General features: G+C 43.0%; 1 protein-coding gene and 1 pseudogene across 6 annotated transcripts; one reads left to right on the top strand and one right to left on the bottom strand.

Moving 5' to 3' along the window:
- Positions 1-48: 48 nt before the first annotated feature.
- Positions 49-27,799, bottom strand: TRMT1L (tRNA methyltransferase 1L). Of its 5 annotated transcripts, none has more exons than XM_080917684.1 (15): positions 27,368-27,799; positions 23,050-23,160; positions 21,332-21,445; positions 17,852-17,916; positions 15,414-15,543; positions 14,458-14,581; positions 13,939-14,018; positions 10,820-11,063; positions 10,130-10,342; positions 8,474-8,664; positions 4,858-4,936; positions 3,504-3,670; positions 2,612-2,674; positions 577-703; positions 49-482 (listed from the first exon to the last, which is right to left on the bottom strand). In XM_080917684.1, exons 1-15 carry the CDS (start codon positions 27,591-27,593, stop codon positions 230-232), a joined length of 2,187 nt encoding a protein of 728 aa, XP_080773810.1. In that variant the 5' UTR covers positions 27,594-27,799; the 3' UTR covers positions 49-229. The 5 variants fall into 5 exon arrangements, with proteins under 5 accessions (XP_080773810.1, XP_080773811.1, XP_080773812.1 ...); XM_080917685.1 differs by having other exon boundaries at positions 23,056-23,160; XM_080917686.1 differs by lacking the exon at positions 2,612-2,674.
- LOC308421349 (14-3-3 protein sigma-like) lies at positions 7,021-7,632 on the top strand (annotated as a pseudogene). The gene has a single exon. The product of its transcript is annotated as a 14-3-3 protein sigma-like (transcript).

The raw sequence follows: 27,799 nt of genomic DNA, 5'->3' as shown, positions 1-27,799 counted from the left end.
CAGAAATTTGGCTTCAAATGTTTTTATTAAATCTCTTTTTCCTTTAAAATAACAAAAACTTAAAAAGCAACGCTCTCACACCAGCCGAGTCAGAAACAGCCTTTTTTTTTTTTTTTTGAATGAAAACAGTGCTTTTTAAATTTTCTTGAATCATGAAACTGAAAGGATAAAAAAGGATTGCAGTGTAGAGACTTGGGCCGAGGCGAGAGTCCTGAAGGAACTCCTGCGGTCACCATCTCCGGCAGCTACTGGCTTCTGCTCTGTCACTCACAGACAGCGCAACCCCGTCCGTTACCGTGTCGTCAGGTGCTGGCGGCATCTGACCTTCTGGCTGTCCTGCAGTGTAAGTGGGGGTGCTGAACTTTAACAGGATAGACTTAAACTGCGTCAGAGAGGCGTCAGTACGGATACCCATCGGGTCAAAGTGAGTCCGGCTCACTCGAAAGCCTGCTTGGGAAAGGCAGCACAAAAATTTTTTTAACCTGCAACAGAGACAGAAAGTTACTAGGCTCTCCTGTTTTCATGTAAATTATTAAAATGGGGAATAACATAACACACGGCTGCTGGCCGCCTTACTTGGGCATGTTCATCCCTTTGATGCTGTGTCTGTGGATGTTGTAATAAAAGGGAGGGTGGGCAGAGCCGCCGTCCGTCTTCTGCTTCTTGGCCACGGTAACGGTCATCTCATTACCTTTTCTCTTGCCTGGAAGACACACAGCAGCTCCTACAGCCCTGTCACAGTCATCACTGCTCACTCGCGCTGTCCCTGTGCCTGCTGTCTCCCTAAATGACATCCTACACCCCTAGGGACCGTGCCGCTCTAACACTGAGTGTTCTGTACTGATGCACGGTAAGTCTCCAGTGAATGTGAAACATCAACGTAACTACCTGTCTGAAACTCAAGAAAAATACTTAGAAAATCAAAGTAAAAGAGGAAAAGAGCGATGGCTCAGCGTTAAGGACTGGGATTCAGTTCTTAGCAAAGGGTGGCTCTCAGCTGCTCTTCACTGGGCTAAGGGATCCAGTGCCTCCCTCTGGACTCCAAGTATCTGCACTCACACGCACACCGACCTATCCCTAAGTAGGTAAATATATAAAAGTAAGTCCTTATGAAACAAAACAACACCCTGACTTTACCTCTGTTCAGACTGAGTGAACGACAGTACCTCAGACAGGAGCTAAAACACACACAGGTTTCAGAGCACAGCTGACTGAGAAAGGCACCTCTTTCTCAGCACAGCACTTAGTCTCAGTCTTGAGTGAAAGGAGCCAGCAAGTTATTCCAGCAACAAATTTTTCCGACAGGTACATGTGTGCACACGTGCACAGATGAGACGTCAACTAGTAAAAGGCAATTTGACTGCAACTTTCAGCCCGTTATATTAGCATCAGATTGGTCTTGCTCTTGTCCAGGCTAATTTAATCTGGGAGCGCAAGAGACCCTCCTGCCAAGCCTCCGTCACAGCTGGCACTAGAGAAGTGTGCCATGGTGCCAGCTGGGGCTTGGTTATCCGTACGTATCACCCTCACATTCTGGAGGACAAACACTTGATTGACATCTGCTTAAAAGAAGTAATTAAAAGGCAGATACAGTGTATGAAAAAGTTGAATTGCTTTGTTTTGTTTTACAATAATACAAAATGGCAACCTGGGACTCCCAAATATACCAGTAAATTTAGATTATATTGTTACATGAAATCAATGTGGCGCATAGTGAAAAAATTACCCATATGTAGAACAAATTACAAAAAGGCCTATGATGAGGAAACCCAACGTAATACCTTTACACTAACTATTAACCCAACGTAATACCTTCACACTAACTATTAGAAGCAGCACATGGAGTTTCTTTTTGCCTGTGCTGTATCGATAGTCTTTATATAAATGTAAGGATCAGAACAGCCCAGAGAGGTCAGTTCAATTTTTATAATGTAGACAGATGTAAGAAAAACCTTACAGATTTATAATGTAATGTCCTAAAATGTATTTACATTTTACCTTCTATTCTTTAAAAGACCTAAGACATTTCTGCTGGAAATGAAGACACTGGCAAAGGTTCCAGCACCAACTCTGGGCAGAGCAATGTGCTCTCGGAGCCAGAGAGGAGCCCAGCGCCGGTGCTGCTTCTCAGGCCTCTGCTATTGTTTTCAGAGATTTGCTTTCTACCAAATTAGCTAAAGGTGCTAAATGTCTATGATTGGTAATTTTTATTTAAAAAATATATGTAAATATATAAAAATATATAATTTAAAGAATAAAATCATATATATTTGTTGTTTGACACAGTGTAGCTTGTAGCCTTGTGTAGCCCTGGCTATCCTGGAACTCACTCTGCAGACCAGCCTGGCCTCCAATTCAAGAGATCCGCCTGCCTTTGCTGCCTGAGTGCTGGGATTAAAGGCCTGTGTGCAACCACTGCCCAGCTAAACCGTACACTTTCAACCAGAACTGTGAATCTGCATTGAAGATGAACATTTACTTCAATATTATAATTACAAGCTTCAATGCTGTGTATATTCTGTTTTTAAATCTGTATTTAAGACACATTTAGAACACACGGATACTTAATAGTTACATATTATAATTTTGTATTATATCATATCATACGTACCCTGTACGCTGTAAATATCTACCGTGGTATCATCAGTGGTCTTAACAAAGACACCATTTTCTTCTAAAATAAGAAAAAGGGGGGGGGGGGAATATATTTATAGATGACATTAACAATTTAATGTTTAAATAAAACTAGAACCCCATCTACATTTTTGAATATACAAGAACGACATTTTTAACTTTCTGGGCCACTGAGATAGCACAGCAGGCTGAAGCTCTTGTAATCTGAGTTCAGTTCCCAGAAGCCATGTAAAGACAGGACAGAAGTGACTGAAGTTGTCCTCTGACTTCCACACATGCCCTTACCCCCCACTATTTTAGGCGGAGTGTGGTGGCACGCATCTTTAATTTCAGCACATGGAAGGTACAGGTAGGCAGATCTCTGAGTTGCAGCCAGCTAAGCAAAGAGCCCGTATTTAAAACAAGGGCAGACATGCATCTGGTGTCTGTAATGGCCTCTTTCTATTACCATGGAAGCTTGAGGCTAGGCTGCCCCTCCCCCTATCAACAGCAGACACTGACACTGCCCTATCTACGCAGTAAAAACCGGCTTTACCGAGTCACGTGAGTTGATTTTCTGCACTTCAATGGGTATTATCAAAATATTTGGCTATACCGCTCCTACAATTATTTACAATTTCTCTTTCTAGAAGAGCAGAAAGTTTACAGAGGGATGACAGGCACTGTAGTGTGTGCCCAGCACTTTGGAGGTGAAGGCAGGAAGATCAGGAGTTCAAGGCCAGCCTGGCCTATAAGTGACCTTACCTCCAGGAAAAAACAAAAAACAACAAACAGATTATGATTTAGACTCAGTAAGAAAGGTTACTTAAGGCATATCGTTATATTATTTTCATTGTGACATCAAGGGTAATCTAACAAGCTAGAGTCACCTTGCTTGTTGGTATTTGAAGATGCATGAACTGAACACTGGCTTTGCGGGGTACATTCTGATTCAAAGATTAATGTCTTTATTAGGGGCTGAATGTCATCCAAACCATGGTGTATAGATTCAAATAGCATTCTTTTGAGGAATCCAGTATTAAAAAGGGAACTTGACCTGGAAAAGAAATGTTTGAGAAATGTTTATTTTCTTATAAAAATATTTTCCATAATTATCTAACAAATTATAGGATAGAGTAATATTGAAATTCAAGAATTTTTTATTTAGTATTATTTATATATTAATTTCTCATCCCTTTAAAAATTATTTTAGCTCAGTTTTAATTTGTAATTAAGATTAGCCAAAACATTTAGTTCACATAAAATCGACAAGAATTTATTGGCCTGCATAAGTTGTAGAGTACTATGCAAACGGAGTGGGTGTCTGGAGAACAGGGTAAACAGAAGACAACCCTGACTGTAGAAAAGCCTGTAGAACTCTACAACTGTAAACACAATGCAATGCAAAGCCCAAGTTTCACAGTGCGCACTCCAGCCCGTGACCGCTGCTTGCCACTCTGGTGTCTATGTGAGGACTGTGGTTAAAAAACGGTCCAGGACACCACACCTTTAAACACAGCACTGAGGATGCAGAGGCAGACGGATCTTTGTGAGTTCAAGGCCAGTCTATCATACACAGGGCGTTTCAGACTAGTTAAGGCTACATACTGAGGCTGTTTCAAAAAGACAAGTACCGTAGCACTTGATCTGTATCCTTAGCCATTTTTTCTCTACCTCCCTTGCTCTGATAGTTTCTCCAACGGTTTCACTGCGGTGCCCAGGCTGGCCTTGAACTGGCTAAAACTCCCTGTGTAGCCTGTCTGCACCTTCCGATCTCTTGCCTCAGGAGCAGCTGGAATTACTGGCCTGTCACATCAGGCCCCACCTCTCCTTTACTGTAAATAAAACTCACAGACATCATAGGCTTATTGTATTCTGAATGAGGTGAGGGATGAGTGTGTATTTGGGGGTGAGGGTGTATGGCACAGGACTACAGGTGCCTGAGAGAAAGGGGTGCTGGGGTCCCTGGAGCTGGAGTCGCAGGCAGCTGTGAGCCACTAACATGAGTTCAGGGAAACAACATTCATCTTCTGCACAAGCAGCAAGGCCATGCTGAGAAATCTCTCCCTCCAGACACCTTCCTTCTTTCAGACACAGATCCAAACAGCTCTTTCTTCCTATTCAGATACAAGCTGTTTCGTTCCACCTACTATCCCTTAGACTATTAGAGGGAAATCTGAAAGTGCTCACGTTCTCAGAGGGGGGTCATAACTGTGTCAGACGGAGCCATAGTTAGGTACATACCACAGAGGTCCCAGCTCTATCGCTGTCTTGCCAGGCATGCTCCCATGGCAGCTACAGGGCAGCTGTCCATATGGGTTCTCTGTAAAAACAAAACATGTGCACACGTGTGTACGTGTGTATGTACGTGTGTGTACATGTGTGCATGTATGTATGTATGTATATATAATTCATGACAAACGTGAGCGTTATAACTTACATTAACAATAACTATATACTGATGACCTACCACATACCAGGTACTGTGCTAACAACTTTATATGTGGTTGAAAACTTAATCCGTAACACTCTTTGAAGGTAGGTACTGTTAAAAACCTCAGCCACAAAGGAGCAGATGTCCAGCTTTGGGTAGAAATATTTGCAGTGTTGAGCAGTGAGAAGGGAATTAATTGAAAATGGGTTATATTGAGAAAAGTAGGAAGATTTTTGCTCAGAAGTGTGCTCAGTGCCCCACTGTGAAAAAGGAGGTAATCTTAAGACTGGACCAAATCTCCAGTGTGTTTGGGCTAGCTCAGGCTGCTAGATTCCCTATGGACACAGTAAGAGCTAAGGCATCACCTGGAGGATGATACCAGTGGAGTAGCTGGAGCGTCTCAGAGATACATCCCTGGAACAAAAATGATCTTCACCAGGATGAAGAACCAGGGAGGAGAGACGACCTCACGGCTTATCTTAAAAGGCTACTAGTGAGTAATATCACTGCCTTATACAAAAGAAACATCTCATGGCTTTAATGTGTACCAGGATTTAATTCATAAATCAGAATTCGGATCATGAGTAGCTAACAGAATATTTTTGTTGAACAGTGCTGGGCAGCGGTGGGGCACATCCTCACTCTCCGTACTCGGGAGGCAGAGGCAGGCAGATCTCTGAGTTTGAGGCCCCCTGTTTCAAACAACAAACAAACAACCAACAATAACAATGAAATTCCAGTTCCATGACTACTACCATCCTCCCCCCATTCAAAATAGGACGGGTATTCATTAGTAATCAGTTCGTCTACCTGGTATCATCTTGTTACTCAACAAAATAAAACGGCAGGGTGAGAGAAGCTCAGGTGAACTGCCTGGCTGGCTTGGATTCCCTAGCATAATAAAATGTTAGGGCTGGGATGTAGGTCAGTAGGTCAGTAGGTCAGTAGTCTTACATGGTTTGCATAAAACCCTGTGTTCCATATGAAGCACCTCAGAAACCAGGCATGTTCATATCTAAGCATCTGAAAGGGAGAGGCCGGAGAGTCAGAAGTTCAAGGCCAGTGAGACGGCTCAGAGAGTAAAGGTGCTTGCCACCCTGGTGACAAGCCAGATGACAACTGCTGGATCTCTTTGGACCCACATGGCTTGAAGAAAGTGCTGACTCCCACAGTTTGTCCTCTGACCATGTCCTGCATGCCATGAGACTCACAGCACTAAAGCGTCCAGGGTCCATGAGACAGTGTGATAGAGGTGTGTGGCCAGACACCCTTCCACAGATAAAGTGGAAAACCCAGAAACTAACTCAGGTAGTTGTGGGCTTAGCACGAGATACAGAACACTGTCTACTAGTGGGTTAAGTGCTGGGCTAGTCAATAAAACCTACCCACCCAGAAGTACCTAGGACTAGGAATGTCTTTACAAACAAAAGCCAGAATATATGTAACTTTACCACTAGCAAAATCCAACCAACTAACCAAGCCCTCCACCCCAGGAAAAGAACCCCCAAACCTAAATTAAAAATAAACAAGCAAACTAGACCGAGGGGTAAAAAAAAAAACCCAAACCAATCAACCAACCAACCAAACAAACAAAAGCTTTGCAATTTATACAGCAAGGGATAAATAACTTTGGTTTGTAAAGAATTCTTAAAAAATTCACATCCCTGAGCTAAAGAGAAGCTCAACAGTTGTGAACACTGGCTGCTCTTCCAGAGAACGTGGGTGTGAGCCTCAGCATTCACAGAGTCTCACAATTGTCTGTAACTCCAGTTCCAGGGGACCCAATCCAGGAGATGCCATTTTCTGAAATCTGCAGGTACCAGGCACATAAAAGATATATATGCAGACAAAACCCCCATATACATTAAAAACACCAAGAATGATAGTCCCAGGGCAGCCAGTTCGCTCAGAGTCATGGAGAGCCAGTCTGACCCAGGCCAAGCGAACAGGCCGAACACTATGAGGACACTCTCATGACGGCTGCTGTGACAAAGGGTGAGGCGCGAACCTGCTCTCTGTGGCCTACAAGAATGCGGAGGGCGGCCAGAGAGCGTCCTGGAGAAGCCTGGACGTCCTTCAGCATGGTGCAGAAGAAAGGCCCCGAGGTGAAAGAGAACCAGAAGGCGGAGACCGAGCTCGGGTGTGTGGCTGCAAGGCTTGCCGGCCTCCCACCTCGTCAAAGAGGCTGCCGAGACCGAGAGCCGCGTCTTCTACCTGAGGATGAAGGGGGACTACTACCGCTACGTAGCCAAGGTGGCCACTGGTGACAAGCACGTCATCGATTCTGCCCGGTCAGCCTACCAGGAGGCCATGGACATCAGCGAGAGGAGATGCCGCCCACCAACCCCATACGCCTGGCCCTGAACTTTTCCGTCTTCCTCCTACCATAGCCAACAGCCCCACAGAGGCCACCTCACTGCCGAGACCACCTTCAACGAGGCCATGGCCGATCTGCACACGCTCAGTGAGGACTCCGACAAGGACAGCACCCTCAACATGCGGCTGCTGAGAGACACCCTGACGCCGTGGACCGTCGGCAACGCTGGGGAAGAGGGTGGTAGGCTCCAGAGGAGCCCCAAAGCTGAAGCAGCCAGCGACCTCCCGGCCCGCCTTGCCCTCCAGTCCCCAGCCTGCAGAGGGGACTAAAACGGAGTGGGACCCTGCCCTTCCCAAACCCTGAATGTTGGGCCACACCTTGGAAGGCTCCTTGGAAGGGGTGTGGCCAGGCTGAGGCCACCGGAGCTGAGGGATCTCCGGGTGAGGCTGTATGATGGGTGTTCCCATCCTTGCCCACTCCTGCTCTCTGCACCCCCACTTCTCCCACCTGTGCTCCCCTGTGCCTCCCTCGGGCACCTGCTGCTTCTGGATCTTAGGAATTGAGGCTACCCATCCCTGTGGCTGAGAACTGAGCTGTGGCAAGGGCAGGGAGTGTGTGCGTGTGTGTTGTGTAAATATGTGTTTGCTGGGCATGACCAGAACCAAACAAACAAAACCTCAAAACCCATCAAGAACTTAACGGACAACAACAGGCAAGACTGTTGCTGGCTCCCAGGAGAGCAGATACCCAGTTGTCTAAGAGCTCTCTTACCAGCATTCTTTCCCCATGTGTCCTAGGGCCTGGGACACAACAGAACTCAACCAATGCTTACTGAATGAGCTTTGTAACTGGTAGCATTTATATTTCGCCAGAAACATGAAAATAATTTTTATAAAATTAGTAATTTATAATGGTATAGTTACATAGGTAATCTGATTGACATTCCTAAAATTGGTTGAGAGTGGAAAACTAGGTTATCTGTAGATGTTTCACTAACCAACAGGGCAAGAGCAGTCCAGCTCTCCAGCAGTGCTCGTAAAGAACAGTGGTGCGCATAACCGGAACAGCGGTGGGATGCTGGCTCGCAGGCCGCAGGAGCGTCAGCTTACCTTCCACCATGTTCCCGTCCTTCTGGAAAATCCTCTCTTCACACCACTGGCAGTGGATGAGGTACTGGATTTTCTTGGCAGTCTCGTCTGCTGAAGTGGGCCCTCTTAAGACCCTCACGACCACCAGCACGAAATGCTCCAGAGCCACCGCAAACAGCACTTCTATGCCTTTGTTGCACCGTGCCGCAGCCCTGTCAGGAAACAGCGTGACACACAACTGTTTTGATGGCTCAGCATCCCCTTTGTTAGCACTGTGCTGACAGAAGCTGACCCAGACGGCAAACTGGGGGACTGTGGTTTTCAACATAGCTTTTCTGTAATCACGATAAATAGTCGGAATTTAATCTACTTTCCCTATAAAAGCTTCTTCCAAATCATACATACTGATGACCACACTGAGTGTACGCAGAGCTGTGTGCTGACTGCTATTTAATGAAACACAGAGCCCTTTCCTCTAGCCGTTCTACAGCTTCTTCGGATTAAGTTCTTTAAAATACATCGTTTCCAAATTGCTCTTAAGTAAATATTGCAAGAATCATGTGCAAATTCTGTAACTGGGTTGTTCCTCACTAAACATGTGCTGAAGACTAATAATCTATTATTCTGCTGAGGTCAGACTTTCCATGAAGAGCTGCAGAACTTGTGTTTGCATTAGCAAGCGAAGGGGCTGGCCACCTGTCACTGAGACTCTCAGTGTCAAACTGCATTATTAAGGTGTCTGTAGGAGCTCTAACGCTGGCTCAGCAGTTCAGTGCACCGGCTGCTCTGTAGAGAACTGGGATTCATCACCCAGCGCTCACACGGTGGCTCTCAATGGCTTGTAAAGTAGTTCCAGAGGATCTGATGCCCTCTTCTGACTCTGGCAGGATCCTGCATGCATGTGTGGAGACAGCCCCTCCACACCCACACCCACACACACACACACACACACACACACACACACAAAAGACTTTTCTAGTAACATAAAGTTCCGTACACAGTAGATAATAGTCTTCCTCCCATTTCAACATCTCTGAAATCCTAGGGGCACAGAAAGACCCCTCCTCCTGTCTTACAGCGTTATTTTCAGTCAAGTTAGACACCGTCATTTCATTCAGACTATTTGGCCTGTAAATCTAAAAAGAATTTTTGTTTCTCCTTTTTTATGTTGCTATCTTCTTACCTACTTGTAATTACTGAATTAAGACAGGTCTAAAATTAATTTTCTCTTTGTTTGTTTTTTTATGTTTCAGATACAAACATTTAAATAAAGTTCTGACAAAACACAAGAATAGTAGGCCATCAAAATGGCTCAGTGGGTAAAGGTGGTTGCTGCCAAGTCTGATGACTAAGTTTCATCCCCAGAACCCACATGATGAAAGGAAAGAACCAACTATTTCAAGTTATCCTCTGACCTCCACACATGTGCCTATATGAATACACACAAAGTAAATGAATATATGTTAAAAAAAAAACATAAACTTAAAACCCCTAAGTCATATTAAAATTATATGTAAGGGATACAAAATGAAAAACTTCATGCATGTTTTTAAAAATGAGCACTCATTCACAGTATTATGTCTTCAAAAGCATGAGCTACACTAAACACAGCAGGTGCCCACTGGCAGTTTCTAGGTGCCCACTGGCAGTTTCTAGGTGCCCACTGGCAGTCTGTACCTTGCCACTGCAGCCACAACGATCCTGGCTGCTAGCTCCTTGTAATACTCTGTTCGGACAATGTTACATCCGTAGTGACGACGGGCAACATGCTGTGCCTTGGCATATAAGGAGCTGATGTCTGTGGAAGTCACTGACACTATGCCAAGGTTCCTCACATTTCTGAACGCAGAGTCGAGGTAGTTCACTGACGTTCCAAAGGGATCCAGGTGTCTAAAACCAGAAAGAAATACACATATCTAAGATCACATTAGAGACCTGAATTATAACGATATTACTTCTAATGATAAAATTTCATGGATTCAAAGTTTGCAAGGCAGGTGTGATTGCAACACAGCTGTAATCCCAGCACTCAAGAGGTGGAGGCAGAATTTCCAGTTTGAGGCCAGCCTGGGCTAATAGGAACTGATTGTCTTAGGAAATTGAGAGGAGAAAACATACTCTGCAAATCTGTTCTAAATATTAATTAGGCTTCAATAGTAAGCAATAAGATAGTCTATGCCATGTCAAACACACAGAAATAAATTAGCCTACAAGGAAAAGTTCATTCCCAGAAAGTCTGTAATTTTCTTATTGGATATCACAGGCCACGGCCAAACACTGTATTAAAAGTCAGCACAAAGTTAATGTGAAAGCGCACACCTCCAGCAGGTCCTCCCCAGTGAGCATCCGACCACGCTCCTCACTTACATGAAATCAAAAGACCTCAGGTGCATCAGAACGTTGGCGTCCATCCTGGTCACCTGGATGTCCCCCAGAGTGCTGTCATCTTCAAGGGCATCACCCTCTTCCTTTTCCTCACTGTCTACCACCACTTTCAATTTGTTCAAGTGGCAGTTTTTCTGAATCAAAGTCACAGAGTTTTCATTCAAATCATTAATTGTCACTCTGACTGCATTTCCAAGGTGCTTTGCCCACTGTAATCCCATTATTCCTTGGGAAAAACAGGGAAGAAGATGAATCTTTAAATTAGAGAAATTTAAGTTATAGTTAATCACTGTAAAGGTGTTTTATAAGCAACACACACACACACACACACACACACACACACACACACACACACACTTCTTTTTCTCCACACACTTCTTTGTGCAGTATGCTAAGAGTGTGCCACTCTGCTGGAAAGGAAAATGGAAATTGAAAGTCTTGCTGCTCAAGTTTACCCTCAAACACCAGAGAAAAACAAAGACAATGGTTTTTTTGAACAAGGATCTTGTTTGATAGCTCAGGCTGGCCCTTTTTTTCTTTTTGTTTTTTTGTTTTTTGAGGAAGATCATAGTCCTGGCTGCTCTGATACTACTGGCCTTGAACTCACAGAGATCCACGTGCCTCTGCCTCCCAAGTGTTGGGATCAAAGGCTTGTGCCACCCCTCCAGCTGGCCATGAAATCTCAATTCTCCTGTTTCTGTCTCCTGTGTGCAGGGATTATAGGCATGTGCTAATATGCTTAGCTCCCATAAATATGGAAAAGGGCTCTGAGGCTAATGAGATTGCTCAGAAGGCAGAAGTGTTCCCTGAGCAGCTGGACTGTGGTTTGGAGCCAGAACACATGGTGGAAGGAGAGAACACACTCCCAGAAGTCCTGCGCCTCTCCCCACGCCTGCGTTCTCACACATTTGTGGTAATAAAAAGAAGTAAAGAAGAAATAACCTTTCCAGACCGAAATTTTCAAGCAGCACATACAAGCCCGGGGAAGTAGAAGGAACAGCTACGTGTGCAGCAAGAACGCGGGCAGAGGCTCCTTCCCCAGGTAACCACCAGAAAGCCATGGGGCATCTACTGACTGGAGACGGTGACATAAGCCCTGTTGTGAGTCTCTAACACACCCAGGAACACGCTACACAGGAAAGTTACCACTGAAAATAAAGTCTCAGCTGCTGTGTAATGTTTCCTTTCCCTCACAATAAGCGTGTGGGGCGAGTCCTGTCGTCTTGGGGAAACGAGCACGCAAAGTGACTGCTAATGACCTTCAGGGAAAGTGTTGTGACTGTTCTTCCAGAGCTGCTTTGGATGATGCTGGTCCAGGATGTCTGGTTTCCAGACAATAGCTGAAAAGTCAAAAAAGAAACGCTGCCAGACACAACAGCTTTATAAAAATGTCTAATAGACTCCTTGCTGAATCAACTTTAGTTGCATATTTTAAAAGGTAAAAAAAGAATGTGTTCAGAAAAAACATAGCAGTAAGTTTGGGAAAGGATCACATTGTGGAGGTGACACTAAACTGTGGTGGAGCTCTCTGGATTGGAGGCAATCAAGACGCGTGCTACAGACTGAGGAGCGTGGACAACTCAGAGGGACGGCTGTTTGGCGTAAGTGTGACACAGTGAATTAAAACTGGAAACACAGAGACTATTCCAATAGACTTGCCATGAAGTTGGTAGATGGAGAATGGGAAAGGAGTGTGAGTTATAAAAGAAGTCAGGCTGAGCATGGTGGCATGTGCTTTTAATTCTAGCACTTGGGAGAAAGGAGATGTCTGTGAGTTCAAGACTAGTCTGCGTACACAGAGTTCTAAGTCAGCCAGAGCAACACAGTGACACTCTGTTCTAAAACAAATCTCTCTCCCTCTCCCTCCCCCTCCCCCTCCCCCCCCTCTCTCCCTCTCTCTCCCTCTCTCTCCCCCCCCCTCCCTCTCCCTCCCTCTCTCCCCCCCCCACGGACCCCGGCGAGTCAGTCTAGTCCAGTCACTGAGCTCCATCCAAGTTCAATGAGAGACCCAGAGTAAAAAGTAACGAGAGAGCAATAGAAGGACACCCAGGGTTGACCTCTGGCCTCCACACACGTGCATCCACATGTACACATGCATATATATACACACACCACATACACACACACAAAAGGATTCAAAGTTCACATTTAAACGGCTCAGCTGAAATGGATATATTACTAAAGATGATAATGACGGCACATTACTAATAATACAATGACGATGAAACCTAACACTTCTATGGCATTTCCTGCATACTAAGTACCTCTCTGATGACTTTTAACTGTATGGAGGTTTAAATCTTCAACACTGTACAGATACTATTCTCTGCACCCTTGCTTTTGTACATGAAAAAGTTAAACACAATTTCCTGGGGTCATAAACTAGCATGTGATGAAGCCAGGACTTGAACTCAGGGACTCTAGCCCCAAGTCTGTATTTTTAACTGAGTCAGCAGCTTAGGAAGCACCTCTGGTAATAAACGCTCCCCCCCCCTCAGTGCTCCTTCCCCAGCAATGACACCAGGGAGTCAGAAATTTGTTTCTATTTGCTCTTCTCTATTGTTAAGTCTTCTGAGAAAAAGGTTTTTCTTTTCAGTGGAGACTAGCAATGGGCAGGATGACCATCAGACAGAAGCCAGAGGACCCGGAGCTAAGGCCAGCCTGAGGTGCAGAGGGAAACTGAGTCTTAGAATATCTAAGCACACAGAGAGGCTGGGGAGCTGGCTCAGCAGGTAAAGGCCTGAGAACCACATCACCTGAGCTTGGTTACCTGAAACCACGGGTGCGCTACTTCTGAGTGACACACGGGGCGGGCTCATCTACTGTGCTCTTAACTTTTCTATAGAATCTTTTTGAAATTTTTCATTAAAAAAACTCAGGAAAATCTTACTTTGAATCTTAATATTTATTTATTTATTTATTTTTAAACATGAAAACCTTTTTTCTTTTTTGGAATTGTTTTTGAGTCAGGCACCCGTCTGTAGCTCTGCCCATCCTGGAACTTACTCTGTAGGTCAGGCTGGCCTTGGACTCCCAGAGATCTGCCCAGACACATACAAATACATTTGAAAAACAATACAAACTAATTCTTTTTTACTTACCAGTGGCTCCGAAGGCATCTAAACACTCCAAAGGTTTTCGTTCCTCAGCCAAAGCGGCTAACGTACAGAATATTATCTGACTAGAAAGAAGGGAAAATCTGGAATAACTTTTTAATCTTTGTAGAATTTTGAACATACTTATCTACTTAATATATATTCCCAAATTAATAGTATAAGACCTGTAAGTTTTGTTAAGTTTAACCATGAATCTAACTAAATTCTATTTAATAAGCATCCATTTATTTAATAAAACTTATTCACCAATCTGTTCAGGTCTAATTACATAAAGTTGGGCCTATTTTAGTGTCTGACTGAAAAACTGGGCTGGTAGGAAAAAATAAACATTTTGATACAATGTTAAAATAGATTATTTTAATCTTTTTCTTTCTTTTTTGTTGGGTCTTTATTTGAATTAGATATCAGGATGACTGTGGGATGAATTTAATCTCAATACATGTAAACACAGAAGTTAAAAGTGGTACATCTGAAAATGTTGTTACTGTTTCCAATCTATCTTACCGATTTAGTTTCATTTTGGGATTAAAATATGAGTCTGTTTTCTGAGGTATAGAGTAGTTAGGAAAAACTTGTATGTCTGTGTCTGTCTCCTTCAAAATTTCATTAGATGATTTGGCAGTAGAAGCTAAAATAGAAGAAAAAGAAGATTATTACAAGGTAATTGAAAATAATGCTAAATACCCAACACCATATATATTCTAAAAACAAACATACTGTTTTGTGATAAACCAAATAGTTTTGCAGCTATACAAAACCAAACCAAACCAATCCAAAACAAGAGGACAAATTTATTCCCTTTTTGTGGGAAGAGTTGTGCCTAGGTGATTTGGTGAGTGCAAAGAAGTTTATTCACTGAAAATCCTGGGCACCATATCAGTATGTCAGTGTTATAAGACCCAGTACCATCAGACAGCACAGGATTCTAACACGTTTGTATGATTTACTAAGTACTACATTATGCTATCAAAGGTGGGCCGGGGAGTGTCTTGTAATATTATAGAAATTGACTATGTTTGCTTTCTGTTAGTTGTCTAAATAATACTATCAGTATTTTCTGAACATACAGGACATCAGAACAGCCTTGGGAGTTGACTTCCCCTCTGCTGCCTTGTGGATCCGGGTGGGACTTGGCTCACAGGATGCACAGAAGGGCTTCTGCACATTAGGCAACCTCATGGGCCTCACTTACCCATCATTATAGTTTTAAACTAAACACTGCACTTAAATGGCTATTAAAAATGGACAAAAACATTTTATATTTAGTTTACATTATAACCCTCTAGCCACAAACTCAAATGAAACACTGTTGTAAAAACATATGCACATATACATTAAATATTCAAGAAATAATACATATAATTTGGAAAAATAATTCCATCTTTATCTGCTAAAAAGAATATCTGGGCCATTTGTTAAGGACCTAATTATTTATGCATGAATGAGATCACTTAACTTACCCGCAATGTACCTGGATTTAGTTTCTCCTTTATTCACATGGCGCTTAACGTGCCCCAGCATGTCAGTCCTTCTGGTGATTGTTGCTGAGCAAATGATGCAATGATAATGGGCCCCCAATTTACTGGATATCTATCAAATGGAGCATTTGATTGAAACACGTCACTAAGGCAACAAAACACAAGTTTCAAGCTGTAATATGTTGGTGAACGGTATTCAAGAGCACGAAAGGCGAAGCTAGTTTGCTGATGTCTTTGGAAGATCACTTCAGCAGTGGTAACCCACTGCGCTGCTCCTCTATCAGCCACGCTCACTGTCTTCTCGGAAAAGAAGACCTAAGCTCAAGGATTTGAAGACTTCTTGGTATAAACATTCTACCAAACCCAGTTTCAACATATGACTCTGACAGATTTAAGTTAGCAATATGACTGCTATACTTGTGACTTCAACAGATGGACACTATCAGGCCATCAGAGTCCTGGCCCCATGCAGATGTAAGGACATGTAGATACCGTAAGACTGATTTTTAAAAATCTATATATTTAGCAACCAGCTCTTTATAGATTTTTTTTTTTTAAATCTAAGCTAGGTCTAGTATCCCATCTGGATATAAGGAACAGAATGAGAGGTCTGTTTTTCAAGAATGTGGGCTGTGGGCAAGATGGCTCAGGTAAAGTATCTTCTGTCCTGCAAGCCTTGTTACTTGAGTTTGATCTTTGGAATCCATGGTGGAAGGAGAGAATTGATGCCAGAAAGTTGTCCTTCAGTCTATAGACAGGTGTGCTGTGAAGAGCATGCTCTCTGTGTGTGTGTGTGTGTGTGTGCGTGTGTGCACATACACAGACACATAAAAACCTCCTAACTTTGTATCTTATAGCTGGACAGAGGAAGACTATTCTACCCCAGTGGTTCTCTATTAGTGTTTATGATTTTAGTGCTGGTGCTTTCTACTTCTGTGACACACAGCGGGTGTGGACAAAAACCACTACACTGTTTCTTAAAATAAATGGCAATCTATTCACGAATACCTCGATGGTTTTCTGTTGTGTTTTCATGGTGTTCATACATTCTGGACAAGTACTAAGTACCGGATCACATCTACAGCTCGAGGAATACTTTCTATCTCACATGTGATTATTAGAAAGGGAGGAAGGAAGGAAGAGAAATGAACAATGAGGATCCAACAGGGACTAGGGAAATGGCTCTGAGGGCAGAAAGCTTGCTGCACAAGCTAGCTCTGAGCATGGGTCCCAGCACCTACAGGAAAGCAGGTGTTGCTGTGCTGCTCTAGTCCCAGTCAGGGGAGGCAGGGACAGGCAGACCCTTAGTGGTCAGCACAGGCTCAGTGAGAGACTGTCTCAGAAACTGAAGTGGAGTATGACAGAGGAGGAACCGACATCACACTCTGACCTCCACACATACATGCACACACAAACACACAAGCACACACAGAATTTAACAAATTGTTTTCTAGGTAGCATCACTAGAACGATTTTATAGGCTGTATTTTCTGTTGGTCAAACAGATCTCAGTAATAAACATAAGCACTTCTCCTGGCTATAGGAAAGTCCAAGGCTGCATATTGAAACACCACCGCAAACACTAAGAGTAAAGCTGAAAACCACCCCAGGCTCTTGACTGTTCAAAGTTGAGGGAAAGGAAGAATGGAGGGAAAGAGAAACTGAGAAATGAAGGTAGCTCTCAGATACCAGAAAGGCCTTCATCAAAATTCATTACCAAAGCAAAAAATTATCTACTTAAAACTTTCACCTTAACGGACAGTTTTCACTTTGAGCATAGTAATTTCTGTAGCTAAAGTGAAGAGCTGTACAATGAGGGTGGAGAGGTGGCCTAGCAGGAGAGCAGTGTCTGCGGCACCACGTTTGGTTCTATCACCTATTCAGTAGCTTACGACCATCTGCTCCTCCAGTTCCAGGGGATCTGATGCCCTCTTCAGACCCCAACGGCCACGGGCATGGAACTGGGACGCAGACATACAGGCAGACAAAACACCAACACATAAAGTAGAATGAAAAAATCAACAGCATCTTCTGTGACTTTCGTACTTTCTGTCGTAATCATGTGAAGGCAGCGAGAAGAGCATTTTAAAGTAAACCGGGGCTTTGGTGTACAGTGCTGGTGGAGATGTACACGCTCAGAGCCCTGGGTTCAATTCCCAATACTGTAAGGATGGAATTAACAGTACATGCTCATCATTTCAGCCCTTGGTAAGTTCAAGGTCACCCTCAGCTACACAATGAATGTGAGGTTCTGTCTGAGCTACATAAGAACGGAAACCATATTGTTAAACACGTGTACATTTTAATTTTAAATCAGGAATTAACCTTGGCTAAAGCAACGTATAGCTGCAAAGCAAATAAAAGCTGTGCTCTCTTTAAAGTGAACTGGATTTGAACATAAGGATCCGCCGTCCGGTTACCTGTTCTCCAACAATGGTGGGCTTCACCGGCCGGCACGCTAAGTGACAGATGCACATCCTGTAGCCTGGAAGGAAACGGCAAGCTGGTTACTACACTCACCACACAGCCCACGGCCCCGAAAGCTGCAAGTATACGTTTACAATTCTGAGAATAAGCAGCGTCAGCAGGTGTGACAGCACATGCCTTTCATGCCAGCACCCAGGAAGCAGAGGCAGGTGGTGCACCTCTGTGAGTTCGAGGCCAGCCTGATCTACATAGTGAGTTCCAGGTCAGCCAGGGCTGTATAATGAAACCCTGTCTCAAAAAGAAAGAGAAAAAAAGAATAATTAGGATTATTATTCTGTTTATAACATTATAATTACTCGAAGAACATTAGTTTCATAAGTGAGACAGATATATCAATATGAACAAACAGGAGACCTGTATTCCAATTGTAGCTTTGTTGAGGTGGCTGGTTCTTTAAGTCATTAGTTTCCTGAACCTCATTTTCTTTGCTTCACATTCTTTCATTAACCATAACACATAATCTTGATTTTTCTCCCACCTTTAAGATATTTTTACTTTTTGAATTTATTATTCTTAGTTTTGGGGTGTTGAATTTTCAATTCCGCCCCCCCATACCTTAAAATATATTTATTTGGATTAGATGGTAGCTATGTCCTTTTTTTCTGGTAATTTTAATTCTTTTCATGGTTTCAAGGATCTCTTATGGGAGGGAATCTCAAATGACAGTATTAGTTACTAATTTATTCTTGATGCTAAGACCCCTAATTCTAAATGCTTGTTAAGGAATTTTAATTAATTATTGTTTATCTCAAAATTCTTTTGTCAAAATACTGGGTATTGTGTAGCATCCTGTGACGCCAGCACTTGGGAGGCAGAAGCAGGAGGGTGGTGTCATTCTTAGCTATGGAGCTAGTTAAGACCAGCCTGTGCCACGTCATCCTTTTTCCTCAGCGTGCGTGCTCTCTCCCTCTCGCCTTCTATTTTGGGTAATTCTAGGGATACATTCTCAAGCTGTCTACATGCTAAGAACTACTCTACCACTGGGCTATACCTCACTCACTGTAAATTTTAAGCCAAATCTCTCTAGTTTTATTATGCTTACAAACGACTTCTAGTCTCCCCCAACTCAAAAGTCTGTAACTTCTCTCCCCGTATTATAGCGCGTTACATCATTCCTCCCGAACTCAGTTCCAGCAGGCTTTTTTCTACTGACACCTGTGTCTAAGGTTATCTTGTTAAATCTCATGGCTCTAAATATTACCTATATTCTAACATCTCCTACTGTTCCCCTAAGTTTCACATTCATCTGGCCTTAGTCTTCACTTTGATGCATCTCAGCTTACGCCTACAGCTGGTCCTGGCCTACCTCCCATATTTCCCACTGCAGTAGTCACTGGCTTAATAAGGGGCAACTGCGTTTTTCCAGCGACTCAAGTCCAAAACCCAAGCATTTGTGATTTTTCTCACATTCCTCATTTCTTCTGCATTATCTCCCTTTAAAATATTACCAGTTGCTTTAGTGTCTGTTAACTGTGACAAAAACAATCATATCTTGTCCCCATCTTACTCCTGCTAATCCCCTGGCCTCCTCCCAACTAGACCAGCTTCTACTTTCAAGTCTTTTTGAAAAGATACTTATGATCCGGTGATTTTCAACGTTATTGTAGATGAGAGTTTGCTTTCAGAAGCATAGGCACCTTACTGGTGGCTAAACTACTAAAGAAAATATCTCTTCCATCCCAGGTAACCATTAACTCGGTGAGAGGATGGTGACTGGTCCACATAGTCAACAATTTCTATCTCACTTAACTATGCACGAGTGTGCACACACACACACACACATACACACACACCCACCTGTATGGATATATTTCCATGCATATTTAGGTATTAGATTGACATTTAGAGGTTTTTCTTGAGAGGAGGACTTTTAGCTTTATACAAACAGTACATTAGAAAACCTGCCCATGGATTGCTGTTTTCATCAGTAGCTGTACTGGTTCAGTTATGCCAACTTAGAGTCATTTAAGAGGGAGCCACAAATGAGAAAATGTTCTCACCAGATTGGCCTATAGGACATTTTCTCAATTGACTGATGTGGCTCGTTGTAGGTGGTCCTGGGTGCTATAAGAAAGCAGACTGGGCAAGCTATGAGGAGCAAGCCAGTGAGCAGCATCCTCCACAGCTTCTGCTTCAGCTCCTGCCTCCAGGTTCCTCTCTCAAGTGTCTGCCTGACCTCCCTGGATGATGGACTACAAGCTGCTCTACGAAGAAACTCTTTCCCTCCAAGTTTTGGTCATGTCTTATCACCGCAGTAGACTCTTAACTAAGACTGTAGTTTACCATGGAAATAAAAGCTCACGCTTACTACAATATATACAATGTATTCTTTCTAGTGGCCACATATGAGATACACAGACACACAGACACACAGACACACACACACACACACACACACACACACACACACACACACACACAGACATACACACAGACAGACACACAGACACACAGACACACAGACACACACACACACACACACACACACACACACACACACACACACAGACATACACACAGACAGACAGACAGACAGACAGACACACACACACACACACACACACACACACACACACAGACAGACAGACAGACAGACACACACACACACACACACACCACAGTGTAGTCAATGTTCCTTTTAATTCTGAGTTTTTGTCACAAAGAACATGGTGCAATGAATACCCTCACACATTTGTTTATCACTGTTCCTACTCTTGTCTGTTAGTCATTTTATTGGTAAGACACTTACTTATATGAGGAATTAATGTATATATTTTAAAATGTAAAAGACAATGTCATATCCTCCCCCAAGAAACTATGATACTTTGTTGCCTCAGAATCTAGTTTCTCAATGTGATCTGCCTTTTGTCTTTCAATTTTTTCTTTTTCGTATGATCCTACTTGTTAAAAATTTATTCCTTCAAATTACATCACTTTTGTCACTATAATAGTATATTTTTAATAATTTCCATTTATCTATAAAGGCTGTAATTTCTGAATATTCTATCAACATGCTGAAATTTCCAACTACTGACTTTTTTCTAATATCAATATCTAATTTTTTAATTTTCTGGCTTTTCTACAATTACTTTGTCTTTAAAATTATAGGTGAAACAGTATCTGTTCTACAAGAGGAAAAGAAACTTACTAAAACACTGTTAAATGAGCAACAGGACTCCCAGGTGAGAGCTGCCCAGTTTACAACAGTCACAGGCGGCTAACACATGTCTGCTGACCTGCATGTACACTGCCCGTGTGACTGCACGTTGTCTTTTATCAAATACAGTGAGTGCGGATATTAAATCCCAATACAAAGTGAACATACCTGACTATGTTTACAATAAAATCCCAAAGCTGGTGACAAATGTTCAATTTCACGTACATTACTCTTAGGTAAGCAGAAAAATACTAACCTTCAAATTCAACCGAGATTTTCCAATGTAAATTCTGAAGGTGTCGACGAAGCTTATGACTACTGTAAGCTCTGAACTTCTCCGTAGGACACAGTGGGCAAGTCTGAGAGTTTTCTTAAAGAGAAGAAACAGCACAGACTATCAGCACAGGGCCCCCGTGCGCCATTACCCCTTCTGATCCTGGATGTCCTTCCCAGGAACTGCAGCACTAAACACTGACTATTTCCAGCTTAGAAACTCTGCGATCTATGGCTAGCTGACGATGGTCAGTAGGAACAGAGAAGTTCAAAAAGCAAAACTCCCTTCAGCTAAACTTTTATCAGAGAGAACACCACTCAGCAACTTAGAATGGGAAACCAGCAATGTGGCAGCTCTAGAAGGACAAGGGCTGGGGGAGAGGCCTGAGCGTCTGCTATGCTGTTTCCATACTACTCTGGAGGTGGTAAAACGGCCGGAAGACAGGGTAAGAAAAACAGAAGACAAAATATAATACATTGCTATTCTCAGACCAGGGACCTGGCAAAACCATCACATCTTGAATTTCACTATTTATGTTTTCCCTTATTTATGAAGTATTCCTGAAAAGATGATAGGAATCATCAAATTAGAACATTAACTTAGCGATATAGTACACTTCAAATAATAATCCTGGTAACCTGTTCAAGAATTAAAATCTCAGGTTGGCAAGATGGCTCAGCAGTAAAGGCATTTACTTGGTGCCAAGTCTGATGACCTGTGTCCAATGCCTGGGCCTACACACCGCTTGCTGCCCTGACTCCACCAACAAGCAGATAAACAAAACATTAAAGCCTCAGATTTAAGCTTAAAGCAACAAAATATATAGAAATAACAAATCAATAATGGTATCTTTAATGGGACAAATAAATATCTTTCACATATACAGGACTAAGTATAATGAATATTTTATATACAGTGCCAATTTTAAACAACCACGAAAACTCGGCGCTTAGATTAGTAGGCCGGGCAGGAGATGGCTCAGCGGGTTGAACTCACACGGAAGGGAAGAAGTGACTTTGACAAGCAGGTCAGAGGCAGGACAGTGGAGCTCTGACAACACTCACAACTTCTGTACAACTATGCTGCCTCCCCTGACACCTGGGTTTTACTCCTATGTTACTTATTTTTATTTGAAGTGCGCATGCATGGGTGTCTGTGTACCGTGGGCATGCCTGGTGCCGACACTGGCTACAGGAGGGTGTTGGATCACCTAGAACTGGAGTTATAGACAGCAACCACGTGCTTGCTGGGAATTGAACCTGTGGAGGAGCAGCCAGTGCTCGAAACCACTGAGCCACCTCTCCAGTTCCAGCTACGTCATTTAAAACACTGTTTTAGGATGTCCAAAACTTGATGCTAATTCAATTACCACCTTATACTAACAGTCCTTAACCACAGAATAATCTCCTCAAGGAAATTGTTTCACTGCTGTTCTCCTTCAATGGGAATACACTTATTAACAAACTGCTTTCGTGAGCTGAAAAATAGTGAGCCATTAGAAGTTAGAGGAATGTCTCACAACAAAACAAAACAAAAATCCCAGAACAATGACAACAAAAAGATATGACACCTTGTCTAAAGAAATCAAAAAGGACAAAATCGAAATTCAGTGTGTAGTGTGTGAGCATACGTGTGTGCATGCAGTTGTGTGTTGGTGTGTGTGTATCTGTGCATGTGTGTGACCCCAAACATGGAAATACCTGTACCCAGATTATCTGAGTTCAATGAACCGGCAGAGTCAACATCTCCTTCAGCCCCCAAAGCTAACTTCTCCAGATCAGCAAGCCGCCTTTGAATTGAGATGTGTCTCTCTGAAAAGAAAAAGGTTTTGAGTCAGAAACCGTTTTAGCAGTTCTCCCCACCCCATCCCGAGTCAGCCTGTGAAGTCAGTGCTTGTACTTCCGAGAGGCACCGCCAGTCAGAATGCAAAGTTACACACAAACTCTGCAGTGTACCTTTCAGCTCTCAAATTTAATTGAGTCAAGGTAATTCCACGGAAAGTGTTTCTAGCTTGGGGGCTGGATGTGTAGCTAAGTGGGTAGGGTGCACGCCCAGCATCAGGAAGCTCTGAGCCTGATCCTTAGTACCACATAAATGGGGCATGGTGGTGCACACCTGTAATCTTAGCACACAGACACAGAAGTCAGAGGGCAGGGAGTTCAGAGTCATCCTTAACTACAGAATAAATTCAAAGTCAGTCTGGGATAAATGAGACCATGTCAACAAAAACAGAAAACAAAAAGTTTCTGTCCTGTACAAAACAGTTTAAGAGCCATGATGCAGGTTTTGTGTCTTCAAAGACCTTTCGTTACATGTAAGCGATTAACGTTCTGGTTTTTAACTGTAACAGGTAACAGGAAATGAGTATCAGATGTAAAGATAGCATGAACCGAGGAAGGACCAGTTACTTCTAACAAGCGGCCGAGAGCATTAGAGTTAATAGATCATGAATGCAATTTCGTGACTTAGGTTATGAACAGAAATTCAGTTAAGTAGACTTGGTGACTAGTCTTATGAATCCAAAAGTAACCGCACCAACAAAAGTTTATGGTATAAAATCTCCAATTACCCTTGCCTACAATGTAATGTAACTGGGGATGGGTAGGCTGGATGGAAAACAGGTGAAGTGAGGCCTAAGTCAAAGTGGTAAAGAATTCTGTTCACGTTGGCTCAGATCTTGTTCTTTGGGGAATGGTAAGTCATTTCGGGTTTTGGCGGGAGTAAATGACTTGAATGTGAATGCTTGAGGGAAGCATCTTGGAGCTGGAGCAGCATTTGGGAAGGCGAGGGAATGGTCATGGAAAGGCATGGGAGGAGGCAGAGTGAAGACGGACTCCGAGTTTATGAGTTCCATCAGCCAAAGAAAGGGACTTTCCTGGTAGGAAGGTAGAGGACAAGAAAAAAGGAAATTCGGCTTTCAACATGCATGCTTTATATACTACGCAAAGTAATGGTGTCCAACAGGCAGTTGTGTCTGGGGCTCAGGAATGGATGACTGAATGGGCAGGAGAACCGAGGAGACGAAGAAGCCAAGGAGAATGATATATGAAAGAAATACACCAAACTACAGCTGTAAAGACCAAGACTGTATTTGGTAAACAGTCTCCTGTGGTCTTTGTGTGTGTATTTTGCTTAGTTTTTTAAAAACAGAGTTTCTCCATGAAGCCCTGGATGTCCTGGAACTTGGCTCTGTAGATCATGCTGGTCTAGAAATCTGAGACCCACCTATGTCTGCCTCCAGGGATCAAAGGTGTGCACCACCACCCAGCTTCTTGTGATCTTTAAAAACTTCAGAGAATAGGTGACCAAATGGAAAGTGAACACAGAAAACCAGTGTGGTTGTTTTTCCAAAAACATCGGAAGTGCAGAAAAGGAGATAGATGCAATTGCAATTTGTTTCGCCTAAGGATTAAGTGTTCTGAATGCTCGTGCATTCCAAAGAAAAGGAACAGTTACACAGGAGGAACTGGAATGCACTAGACCAGGCAGGCTAACTCACAGGCCAGCACCTCCAAAGAGGAAGAGATACTGGAATGAACCTCAGGGCTCGGTCATTTATGCTCAGGAATTTAAAGCCTTAAGAATTTAAGTTCAATTTTTGATACTGCGATGCCACCATCCTGTCTCTCTTCCCATTCATTCTTAGCCCCTCATTCACTTGTGTGTATAATCTTTGACCCTTTTTTTGCCTTTTTTACAGTAAACAATAAAAGAGCAGTAGTTGTACTTGATTCATCTTTCTGGTGGCTAAGTGTCAAGTTCAGGAACTGGTACTCAGCAGCCACTGAGGGCAGTTAAATAGTTTTTAAAAACCATGAAGACTTTTTAAATATAGTAGCTAGCACATTTTTATCACGAATTCCGGGATCTAACATCATCAGACATTTCTGCTCCAAAGATAATTTTCTAAGCACAGGAGTGACACGCATCACTGTATCATTTGTCTTCAGACTGTTTTGAGAGAGGAACTCACGATACAGCTAAGACTCCTCTGGAACTCACTAGCCCATTCTGACTTTAAATTCACTATCCTCCTACCTCAGTTTGCCAAATGCTGAGATTACAGGTATGAGCCTCTATGCTTGCTTAACTTCCTATACTAGATCTTGTTCAAAAATTTAGAATAAGATATAGGCAAAAAAAAAAATATCTGTTAGTTTTTAGCTCTGACAGTAATGGTCAAAAGAGAATTCATTTGTACAAATTGAAATCTCAAAAGGTTTTGTTTCATAGACCAGACACATATGTGCAACAGGATATATGCTGCATAAAGGTATGCCTACTGAATTATCTTGTTAGTCAGTAAATATAAGAGGAGGATCCTATTAAGGTAGAAAAAGAATACTGAAAATGATCTAGTCCATTAGCGAAGAAAAATTTTAAATCCTGTCTAAAAATTTCTGTTTATGTCTGTGTACCCCTTTCTGGTTAAACATGGTAATACCATCTGTATTAAATGGTCAATTAAAAAAAATAACATAGTGATAAACAGGAAGGCAAGCTTGTTGTTAAATCAGATGAACCTAATAACTAGAACTTCTGCTGCTGCTTTTTCCTCAATTTTCAATTCTAGTCCAGAACCACCATCTTCACCTTGCCCAGGGGCTATGGCCAACTTCAAAGGACTAACTTTCCAAATGGTTAGTGTGTGTTTAAAGGATTCTTAAACAGCACACATTCTTTACACTACATACTTGTGAGTTTTAACACATACATGCAAAGGTTTCCAACCCCCTTGCTCTAACACTTAGACTTTTGAGTCAGTGACTCCCGAGGCAGCTCAGGCTGATCTCTTAAGTTACCAGCCCTCTTGCTCGAGTCTCTGGAGCACTAGGATTACAGGCACACACACTGTGTGGACTCACTAGAATCACTGTGCTCCATTGGCATTTTAAGGTATTCACAAGGTGAGGAAGTGAAGAACTTCCCAAACTGCGGAACTACTTTCGATGTAAACATAATCAGGAGGCAGTAGTTACTCCCCTAATAGTGTAAAAGTCCCTATCCATACAGTTGTAGGTAAAGAGGGAGAAAACATCTTGTTTTGCACTAAAAGCTCTAACCCCAATGATGAGGAGCCTACTGGCTGGCTTTTGTCCTTCCTGTGATCACTTCTACTCTTAAATTGGTTTTAGAACTATAAAATAATTCTCTTAGATTATGACTGGTTTTTTTTGTGTGTACATTTAACCCCCAAAATTGGTCTAAAAAAGTAAAAATGAATTAATTTCTCATAAATGATAATTCAGAAGGAATATAAAGATCAAATCATGGACCACAGATTTGTTGAAAGAACTCACTGAATTTTTCTTAGGCCCACTGTACAAAGTGTTAAGAAGCTCCTTAAAGTGCTAATAATTATCAGTCTTATGTTTCCTATATGAACCGATAAACCACCACTCGGAACGCATTCAGGAAAAAAACTACGGGCTATTAAGTTTTCCCCATCGTCTTCCTTTGGAACGAAGTACAAAGCTCAACTGGTATTTAGCAGATTCCTCTCCATACAAGTCGTGGGGTTTCTATTCCCGGGAGCAAAATATACTACAGAAATAAGACAAATTCACCTGTGTGTGTGTGTGTGTGTGTGTGTGTTTGTGTGTGTGTGTAAGTTCTGACTGGAAAACTGGTTCCGTTTCTAAATCTTGACATGATCTACTTACTACCTTAGTACCTCCATTACTGCAACACAGTGGAAAGTTGTTAAACTATTGTAGACTTGAGTTGAGATGGAAACTACTAGAGACACTAACGGACACAACCACTAATTTCATTGTTTATTTTTCTCTGCCTCGCGCCTGGCCTTCACGTATCCTGAGGTTTATGGAAGTATCCCTTTCCATTCGGTACTCGGTACTCCTTTTACTCTTACCTGCCGCTCTGGTCCCGCCTCCTCCCGTTTCCCTAAATCTGCCTTTCCACATCAAAAACCACCCTGGAGAAGGGCCTCCCCTACTCCCCAGCGAGGCATGGTTTCTCGCTTTTCTGCGGCAGAGAGATCAGGCCGTCTGCACTTACTGCTTTCAGCCTCCTCGGGGACAGAGGCTAGGGACGGGGACAGGGCCGGAGCCGGGGCCGGGGCAAGGGCTGGGGCTGAAGCCGAGTCCGGCGTCGGAGCCGAGTCCAGAGCCGTATCTGCGGCCGGAGCTGGGACCGGAGCCGAATCCGGGGCCGGGGTCGGGACCCTGACCTGGGCCTCCTCCTTCTCCTGGGGTAGCAGCTCCTCCTCCGCCATATTCTCCATAGTTACGGCCTCCGTGCCAGGGGACGCGGAGGGGACTCGCGGCGGAGTGGGATAATAGACGTTAATGCACACAGGGCTGGATCCAAGGGCGGGGAAGCAATTGGGAAGGCTGTACGCGTGCCACGGACAAACGGCGAAGCGTCAGTGACCCAACCCTGTCAGCAGAAAAACTGAAAGCCAGAGGCAGCGGTTCGACCCTTCGCCAG

The sequence above is a fragment of the Micromys minutus genome (assembly GCF_963924665.1).
Source record: "Micromys minutus genome assembly, chromosome: 6".
NCBI lineage: Eukaryota > Metazoa > Chordata > Mammalia > Rodentia > Muridae > Micromys > Micromys minutus.
Note: the sequence above shows the minus strand (reverse complement) of the source record. Positions and strands in the feature narration are given on the sequence as shown.